Source organism: Colossoma macropomum, unplaced genomic scaffold (assembly GCF_904425465.1).
Source record: "Colossoma macropomum unplaced genomic scaffold, Colossoma_macropomum, whole genome shotgun sequence".
NCBI classification, from domain to species: domain Eukaryota; kingdom Metazoa; phylum Chordata; class Actinopteri; order Characiformes; family Serrasalmidae; genus Colossoma; species Colossoma macropomum.
Genome location: NW_023494801.1, coordinates 22036527 through 22046727, shown reverse-complemented (window position 1 = coordinate 22046727; position 10201 = coordinate 22036527). Strand labels below are relative to the sequence as shown.

General features: G+C 39.6%; 1 protein-coding gene, 1 long non-coding RNA gene and 1 other non-coding gene across 7 annotated transcripts in view; 2 read left to right on the top strand and 1 right to left on the bottom strand.

Annotated features, from left to right (window-relative positions):
- Positions 1-688: 688 nt before the first annotated feature.
- On the top strand, positions 689-1577 carry LOC118821183. Its single transcript, XR_005008320.1, has 4 exons — positions 689-911; positions 1042-1132; positions 1236-1298; positions 1482-1577. It is a non-coding gene; the product is annotated as an uncharacterized LOC118821183 (long non-coding RNA).
- Positions 1578-1625: 48 nt separating this feature from the next.
- LOC118821867 lies at positions 1626-1762 on the top strand. The gene has a single exon (XR_005008373.1). It is a non-coding gene; the product is annotated as a small nucleolar RNA SNORA50 (small nucleolar RNA).
- Positions 1763-1836: 74 nt separating this feature from the next.
- Positions 1837-10201, bottom strand: part of tex2 (testis expressed 2) — a 43116-nt gene continuing 34751 nt past the window's right edge. For 4 of the 5 annotated variants that reach the window (XM_036589666.1, XM_036589667.1, XM_036589669.1 and 1 more), the window contains exons 9-13: positions 9481-9601; positions 8513-8623; positions 7112-7321; positions 5919-6039; positions 1837-3940 (exon numbers count right to left, since the gene is read on the bottom strand). In XM_036589666.1, the coding sequence (XP_036445559.1) occupies positions 3785-3940; positions 5919-6039; positions 7112-7321; positions 8513-8623; positions 9481-9601 (719 nt within the window). In that variant the 3' untranslated portion in view covers positions 1837-3784. The remainder of the gene's footprint in view (positions 3941-5918; positions 6040-7111; positions 7322-8512; positions 8624-9480; positions 9602-10201) is intronic. The other variant, XM_036589670.1, reaches the window with a different exon arrangement.

The following is a 10201-nucleotide window of genomic DNA, read 5'->3' as shown; positions in this document are numbered from 1 at the left end:
CTATTTACATGAATTTTGTGTCTTAAATGTGGCATGATATTTCGGTTCTTCCACACAGTGCCTTTATTTTTGTAGTTTTTGTCATCAAAACTAACACTGATGTTTTGCACCAAACAGAAATGACAAAATACCGCCTGTTAACTACCTCACATTATCAAATCGCACCTGAATAGCCGGGATGGCCTACCTGGGCAAACAGCCACTGAATCACCTATTTTAAAATGAGAATGTTCATCCTAAATTGTGTTCCTAATCTGCCTTTATCATTTTGAACACTGTAAAATGCCCCTGATGATGATGACCAGTGGTTGCACTAAAAGAGGCTAGAACGTAAAGGTAGTACGTGCCTGTAGTAAGTTGGGGAGTTTTAATAATTTTTAAAAAGTCACAATTTAGCATTTAAAGTGATAAAAAAACACATGGCTGTGTCCAAAACTGCATACTACCATGCTACATAGTATGTCAAAAATAGTACACCATCTATAGCAGTTCATTCATTAGTGTAGTATGTGTAATATGGTAGTTTGTGGTTTTAGCCGGTTTGTGAATCGGACGTTCGATTCATTGAAACGGCCACTTCGACAGAATCGGTTCAGTAAATTGAATCAAACTCGCTTGTCCTGCCTCCTTCCCGACAGTGCGCTGTTTGCGCATGCGCAAAGATGTTCGAGGACTGCCTCTGCTTTGAACGTGACGTAGTTTCCGATTAGACCGGAAAATAAGTACGCAAGTCTTTTCACCCTCCGCTGTGAAGTATGAGGTTGCTTTTCGGTGTATTCGACAAAATGAGTGCGTCTCCCTGTCTAAACTTATTTGTTTCATTACGCTTGTGCTTGGAAACCCGCACGTTGGTTCAGGGTATAAGTTACCGTTGAAATGACGTGACGCTCTCGCGCGCTGCTCTGCCACGAGTAAGTAACGTTAGCTGATTGCACTGGAGCTCGTTGTTTTGTGGTGTATTGGCTTTTAGGCGTTGGTTTGATTACATTATCGTTTGGAGAACTCGAGATTGTTCATTATATGCTCTTCTTTCATGTTTAGGATGCGGGATCTCAAGACCTGACGCGCAGGACTCCACGGCACGTGGACGAAGCGTGGCCCAACGGCGGAGGAACACTGCGCTAGTTTTGAGGTAGTGGACTGTTTTCACTTTATACTAACACTATACTGTACTGCCACTGCTATTACTTTCTGATTGAACAACAGTTTTACAGGTTTGTCTCTCTTCCCTGCAGGAAAAAATATAAGCGATAAGGAAGTTCATGTAAGTGAACTATCGCTGGCCTGGCCTGACCTTTGTAAGTCACCGAGATCAGTCCTGTTCAGGCTTGGTCTGATATGATGTTATTAAACGCGTTAGACTTCTGATTAACAGTGAGGTCAGCTTCAGTGACTGATCAGACCGAATTGTGAGCTTATATATCTGAACCTAAGTAGCACACGTGTCTAATTGTAACTAACTCTCTTTGTCCTCCTTACAGGGTTGAATGGACTTAAAGAAAGGGAAGACTGAGGAATAAGTGATTGCATGGTACTACATGATCAGTGTGTAAAATAAAACCCAATATATAAACACATTTTGTCTCCTGATTTATTTTTTTTTTTTCCCCCCACTTGGTGTTTGGTGGCACTGTCTTTGAACCTTTGAAGCCCTCCTCATGGCTCCAGAGGCCAAGCTACAGTGCAAAATCAAATGTTTGTTATAACTGGGGCCTCTTGGTATTTCACCCCCAAGTTGCTCTTTTAAAAGCAGACTACATTTATTTTACCAAATATAACCACACCTGTTGTTTTACTAAAGAGATGCTGAAAGAACTGTACCCTTAACAAACAAAGTGGATTTTACCAAAATCTCTTTATAGATCCCCACACACAACCAATGTCACAGTATGGCTGAACACAATCACTTAAAAACAGCTGTAATTCTCACAAAGTGCAAATCAAATGATGCGCTGTTGGCATAGAGAAGCACACAGATCATTTAACATTGGCTGGGTTCACACAAATAAACAATGGCACAAAAATCATGTGGTAAGCATTTTTGAATGAGCAGAAATGTAAGGTTGACTACTTCAAAGTCAAATATAGATCCTGAAGAGTATTAAGGAATGTAAATTGTAAATGATTGCTGGTACAGCCTTTGTTTGAAAGCAATGTGATGTGTAAATGACTGAATGAGCATAATTAAAACTTGTTTAAATGCAACTGGGTTGGTTTTCCAGACAGGGATTAAGCCTAATCCTGAACTACACATTCTGCAATTTGAATGGGGATTCTTCATTGAAAGGAAAAGTAGCCCACAACTAGGCTTAATCCATGTCTGGGAAACCATGCCTTCAGTTTAGCCATTTGGTGGATAATTTTTATCCTCATTTTTGTTCTGTATCAGCATCCAAAGCACCAGAGACAGGTGATGTTTTGAGATGTGAATTAGAACAAAAAAACTGATTAGGGAACCTCTACTTCATCAGCATGTGTCAAATGTACATTTTCAGTGACCTGTGGAATAAAACAATTCCAAACAACTACTCTCCAGATAAAACAACTCCACAATCATCGACACAAAATCAAGACATAACATAAGCATTTTCAGAACCTTCATAAAATTACATTGTCAGCAAGTTGCTGATAGTAATGAAATAAAAAGCACAGATTGAGATGATCAGGCAATGACTTATACATTCAGATGGCTTCTCCATATTGCACAATGACATACAAGTTCATGGCAGAGCGAGTACTGTGTAGAATTATGTTATTAGCACTTTGAAGTGCCATTTCATTTCCAGCCAGCTGCAGAAAGGCAATGGTTGAGAGAAGACACTCAAGGTCTATGGAAAGTGCCTTGTTTGTACCCACTATATTAGCCAGCTTGAGTAGGGCCATTTTTGGGGTGGATGGGGTATTAGCTGGTGTCCTTGAGCACAGTGAAATTGATCTAATTGCATAATTAAATGCCACATAGATGCCTCAGGCAGCAATGTGATTGGCGGAGGTTGGTGGCGGTAGGTACTTATATGTTGTTGGTGTATATGTTCAACAAAGCACATGTGCATTGAATGCAAAAAGCAGATGACAATCATGGCATACACAAATAAGTAAAGCTTCCCCCTTGCCATCATAGTGTACATTATTGAAAGAATGCTGTTACAGGGTACTGATTTAAGACTCGCAAGACTGCAGGTATACATTCTATCCTACCAAAAGTCAGAAGACACTCCCACAACTGTAAATGATAACATAGAGTAGGAGGGACGGTTAATGCATGGTTGAAACGGGTGACATTGGAATATCGCAGTGGCCAGCGTGGAGCCCTGACCTGAGCAGGAGCAAGATGGCCATCCATCCTCACTTGCAAATGAAAGAGGTAAAAAGCTTCTGACTTTGTCAGAAAAGCACTGAAGCAGTAACACGTCGCCCGAGACCTTCAGTAGGATAGTAGTTTACAGCTTCACATACCAACAAGAGGTCTCCAGTCCAGATGTTTGGTGCAGCTGCTGTCCTAGCTGTCCTTCGTACTTTTATTCCCCTGCTGTATGCTTAAATTTCCCAAGGAATTTCAGACACCATCAAAACTGGCTCTGTGCATTAGGTGTTATTCAACAGCACTTTTACTTAGTTCAACCATCTGTTCAGGCTTAATTCTGTGTTCAATGCATTATTAACATGCATTTAGACTCATTCTTACATCCAACTTAGCATCTAACCTTTGGAAAAGTAAGGATAAGTGCCTTGATTGGACTCTGGTAACATGTTTCCCCATTGTTTGAGACACTTTGAGCAGCTTTCACAGGTCATCCACAGCATCTTCAAGGTCCAGAGTCTCCACACCTTTCAAGGCATCGGCTGTCACAGTAACCAAGTTCACACTGGACCGAGTGTCCATGGCGGAGTGCATGATGGGTAGCCATACGTCGTCCATGTTTGGCATAACAAATATTTTCTGTGACAGGTAACAGAAGCAAAGCGATCGTCAGACAAGAAACTGACATGTGTAACGCAAGTTGAACAGAATCAAGATTAGGCAATGACACTTTTTTAAGTGACAATTTTCGTCCTAACCAACTGAGATTCGGAAGCACTTTATTCAAAGGATGATTCTATTTTCTTGGACAAAATACAAAAAAATATATACGAATGAATGTGTTAACAGTATCTGGTCAGGAGCAGCTGTGAAAGTGATGTGTAACATCACAAACAGAGCAAATTTGGCTGTATTATTTGTCTGACAGCCACTGATGTATTACATTTAGAAGTTCATTCACGCTGGTTTATTACATTTCTAACATTACTTTGGGTTTTTGCTCCAGTAGTTGTCTTAGAAGACAATGGGCCTCATTCACCAATATCATCCCAAGTTTTTTCTTAAATTTGTTCTGAAGAAAGGTCCTAAGATTCTGAGTCTGCATAAAAATTGCATAAGTGGGATTTAGGAAAAAAATTCTTCTTAAAAACAGTTGGTGAACGAGGCCAAGTGTTATCTACTAAATACAAAAATACTTCTAATTTAATAGCTATCCACATGCCTTTGCTGCATATACAGAAAGCAGTTCTTTTTTGCTGAATACAGTCTTAATTTAGAATGGAAAACTCTGCACTGTTGACAAATTAGACAAACTTCCAACATTACACGTTTGAGGAAAAAAATAGACAAAGCGCAATGATACTGCTGTTGAGTTCCACATTTGCCTGAAACTAGTATCTGGGAATGACTGTGCTGTCATTGATCATATTGTCGAGTCAACAGCACATAGCTTTGAGTTTTGTGGGCAGAGCTGACATAAATGACTGACAACTTATTATCTAATTCCACTCCTAAGACTGGTTTGATAAACAGATTAATGAATTAAATGCAAGAAAATGGAGACATTGATATTGCATTTTAGTCCTGGACTGCATCTAATTTGTGCTTGGAAATCCAGCTTAAAGGTAGCCCCTTTAGTCTGTGTGTGGATATTTAATTTCCCCAGAATACTCAAGAGTGTTTGAAAAATTATTTTAATGTCTGCACCTAAAATAAAATACAGTATAAAAATTACCTTTAATAGGCTTCCACTGGATATAGAATGAGAAAGCAAAATTGCTTTTATCCTCCATGTTGCCAGTGTAGTTAGCATATTCAATAACAGCTGTGCTATTATTTCTACCTTATGGTAAGACCTGATAAAGACCACAATAGATGGGAACCTTAGTACTTACCTGGGACTATTTCCATGTTTCTTGTTTGAGTATTGTGTACAGTGATATGCTTCTTTACGTCTTTGCTTTCTACTTTTCTCTCCCTCAGGTGTAAGAACACAAGTAACTGAAGCTAACATGGAACACTAGCTGATAAGTAAAGAATGATTTTATGCTACAATTTCAGTACATACATTAAAACACTCATGTTATACACCCATAAAACCCAACATTATGCCACTTAACTGTTGTATGCTTGCAGTTGTATAAGACCATTTTAAACTCAAAAGTGGATGTAGTTTTAAGCCCCAGGGAGGCCTATAGGAAGTTACTTTACTTCAGAAGTGTTAGACAAACAAAACAGTATTGTTATAAATTTAGTTTTTTTAGAAGGGATGTTTTTTTTTTTTTTTTGAAAAACAACACACTACTACTTTATTTATTAGTTACGTGCACTCTAGGACAAGGACTGGGAAACAGTCCATGGGGAACACCATGTAATTCTAAACAGATTTGCATGGTATTAAACATAAGAATGATGAATCTAAGGGACTGGTGTGCAGGCACACCTTTTTTGAGAAACACTTAACGTTGAAGGCAATTACTCTGCCTTCATACCTGAACATAATCCTGAGTGCACCTGAAAATCCAGTCCAGCTTCACATCTTTGACACAGTTCAACAGTGAACTTGATAAGATGCTTTTCAGCCGTAGCTAGAAACGGAAAATTAATCTGGTTATACCTGAAACTCCTGATCCAATTTCTTCTCAATCCAGTCTGTCACATGTGCAAATGTGACCTCCCTCTCCCCAAGCTTAGGCCGGGCTTTCAGCTCCAGGTGAGGTGGCCTTCTGAAGCCATACCTGAAGAACAAACCAACAACAGTCCAACAACAGATACAATATCATTTCCCAAAAGGGTTGTGATGAGGTTATACGCTACAAATGATATAAAGAAAATGCAGGCATGATTGTTTCTGTGTCTCTATCAGATCAGAACTTTAGGGGATATCAAAGCAATACTTCTCAGTTAGACAGATAACCCTAAAGTCAAGCCTGTTCATTAGCAGGGGAGGTAATGAACATTCTTATTCATTCTTGGACTTAACTTTGGGCTTAAGTTAGTGGCAAACGGTGACAATAAGTGCAAGGCCTTCAGTTTAGTACATGAATGTCAAAACGAGGAAAACAACACCTCTACAATGAAGCTCATTTCTGCTAGCGCCCCTATTGGATTCTAACTGCATATTAGTGCCAAGGTAACGGCAATTTTCACAAATATTATTTGGTCATTCTAGATTAAACATGGACATTTAAAACTTGTACCAGACATTATCACATATTTTACAATGTGCACAGTAGTTTTGCAGTAACGCCTTCAGTAAAAAGCCCTAGCATAGAGCTGCTGCTGTTTTCCAATTCTGACAACTGACAAACACAATGGTCAGTTACCACTCGTATTCACAGTCAGTGATGTAAGTAGTGCGTATCTACCTAGATACTGCAGAGAAAAAATCCTGATTGTACAATTTTTTTGAGTGTTTCAAGAATTTAATCCTTTTGTTTCCAAACAAAACTTGCAATGCTTGCAAAGTGTAAACACAACAAGCATCATGACCACATGAAATAAAAAGGGACTAAAAATTACAGACACGCATGTTTTTATTTCACAGAAATCACTAGGCCTTTTCTGAAAGCCTAGAAGGCCCTGAGGCCCCCCCACTGGTTTAAGTTATCCAGCATATTGAGAAATCCTGCTTTGTGAAACACCCATTGAACTTTACTGTCTGGAATAAGCAGCCTGAGATTTATATACTGTACATGACCAGCAGAGGGCATCCAAAGAATATGTAGACAGGCTTCAGATGAGACCTCATTTGTTGAAAAGGCAAATATTCATGAAGATGAATAAACTATGCCTTAATGCAGAACATACCATATTCTGTCTGTGGGGGGAGGAGGAATGTTGACGGCCAGGGTGCCTCGACACTCTTGCACTTCCACAGTAAGGAGCAGAGGGGTATTAGACACCTCCTCCATCTTCTTCTTGATGAACTCCGTCTCGGTGGCCTTCTGGAAGTACTTTGACTTTGCAATCTTGTCTACGAAGCGCATGATCTTGCTTGGCCGGTGTCCCCCGACGTAGCTGCAGGGTAAGGGGGAGTGGGCAGACTGTGAGTCAGGGTCATCACTTATTTATTTAGCTCTTTCTCCTGCCACCCACAATGAACTGCAGCTATGACATGACCATTTGAGTGGGCGGTCAGGGTCACCTGGGGCATTTTGTAGGGCTTCAGTGTGTTGCTGTCCCTGGGTGGGTACAAATGTAAATTAAATGGATAGTGGAGGGAACTGGGAGGCTTACAGACCAACAGTTCTGAACCCTGGTCCTGAAGCACCCCTGTATATTTTGGTGTTAACCCTGATCTAAAACATCTCATCCAACTAGTCAGCTGATTAACAAGCCATTTCAGAGTTGGTGGGTGTGTTAGGGCAAGGAAATCAACTAAATGTGCAGGGCTAGAAAACTACAGGACAAGGACTGGGAACCAATGCCTTAAAGGACAATTCCATCAATATTTCAGAATTCAATGATCAATGTGTAAACAACAGTCATATTAGGCATCCAAAGAGTCTAAGGCCTCTAAAAGTTCAGAATGTTACATGAAATGGTTAGGAATATGCTGTCTGATCCCTGAGGCATGTTGTATGATAGTTCTGATGAGGCTTTTCCAAACCCATTTATGGCGAATAGGTACATGCAGGGTTTAAAGAGGAACTATAAATGAAGTATAATTATCACTAATGAGATTTAGTACTTTTAAACTTGATATTTTAAAATCTAAATTTGCCAAAGCTGGAGCCCCAGTAATAGCAATCTTGTTCGAACTGGCCTCTTGCTAATGTCGTAACAAACGTGATAATTCTTACAGCCATGCACCATTAAGCTGATGTCTCAATTAAGCTTGAACGACAATGTAAATATGGACAAAAGATTATTGTCATTGGCATTATCGAGATATCATCGTGAACCAAATTCACTTGCAATATTCAAGTGCAACTTTTCTGTTGTATTAATTTTTTAACTAACCATAGTTTAGATGTTGCATGTGAAAGAGAACAGAAGAACGATGAACTTGAAAAACACTGGCACTTAATTAAATTATTGTGATATTTCATTTTAGCCATTATCTGCCAGAGGCTGGTTTTAATCAGGGCTACCTATGGTAATTTCATGAAATATTTGAGTGTATAAGCCAGTACAATTCTTTATAAATGCCATCACAGGACCTCAACTGGGAAAATGAATCCAGCTTGAAAAGTGCTTCAAACTCACCCCTCCACTCCTGGCACTTCAGGTACTTCTGCTGGATCTTCTTCATCAGATGATCCTGCACTGGACGACTCCTCATCACTGTCAGCCAGGCAGTATGTGCGTGGCCTGGGCCTAGCACACACACACACACACACACACACACACACACAAACACATGCTCAGTATAAATCTTGCAAAGCTGAACTTTTTAAAAATCTAGCCCTCTGGCCATTTCCTTTTGCAGCCCTAGATACATTTGTTACATATGCGCAATTAGTACACACATCTGGACCTTCTGTTCAGTAGGCAGCTAGTCTGCCCACACTATGCAGCAGAAGTGGAGGTATTATTTTATTAATGCACACAGAGCACTGCAGATTTCACTACTTGGGTTTTAGCTTTTCAGAGGTGCAGCAATTACACAGTAGCACGGCCTCTGATGCGGGTGCAGCGCAGTAGTGAGTAGCCATAAAACTCAGCTGTGTTGGGAGGGTTTTAATGAAACTGTGATTTCAGGAGATGGGCAGAGTGCCAGGCTCGAACTCACCAATAACAGAACAGATCCACAGAGAGTTGAGTCCACAGACAGCAGGGAATAGAAGAGAGAAAGAGCAACAGAGGGAGACAGAGAAAGAGATACATGCGAAAAAAACTTAGAAGCAAAAAGGGAACAACGCAGACGAATACATTTAGTTTATTAACACAGTGTATCACATGGCCAAACAACCTTTCTTTCCATGTTTTCTGAAGTGCCATCAAGTTCTGAAGGCAGTCAGTGTTTGACAGAATAGCCATAATAATCAGCACGTCAGATTAAAACCGGGCCAACATGCAGTGGAAAATTAGAGGCATATCACTAATGTTTTGCAATGTTTGGTTAGTTTTCACCATATACAGGTTTATACTGATTTTGTATTGTAATATAATTGCAATACACTGTGATGCGACATTAGCAATTAGCAACACACATCTCACTGACATGCCCTTACCCCTCTTTTCCTTGTTCTCCAAGGCCCTCTCCTTCCTTCCCAAGCCTGGCCAGGTTCATCTTGGTCTCCAGAGTCATCAGGAAAGAACCATTGTAAGAGATCTCCAAGTCAAACCATAGACCTATATAAGCAGGGAAAATAATCAACGAGTTAATCAATCAATGAATCCTATTCAAATTTCCTGTTTGATTGCTGTGATGAAGAACCCAATGAATAGGAAGCTCTTCATTTTAAGACAAATCTAATGCACGTTTCTAGTTCACCATGACAGTAACGTAATTCTTGATGTACATATCCACATGATTTTAGAGTCACTTAGTCTTCATCAGGTTCAAACTTCATCAATCTGATTAATTTTGAACCTGGTTTCTATATTGTTCCCCAAGAATCACGTTACTGTCATGGTGAACTAGAAACGTGAAACAATGCTAGTCATGCCAACATTTACAACCTGGCTATGAAAGCAGGCAAATATCTGACTGTAGAGCACAAATGGGTCATAGTCAATTATATATCAGCACTGCACAGATTCTATACTCCATAAAGCTATTTGAACAAACATTTAAAGAAATAATTAAGTGAAAAACTGAGATTTACATAATGTTCTCCTTATATGCAGTGGATGCATGAAAAAAAACATTTTCTCAGTAAGATTAAAGTCACAAGTTACTTTCCTTCTGAGAAAATTTAAGAAGTCATTGCAAAAAACTTTGCAATATGC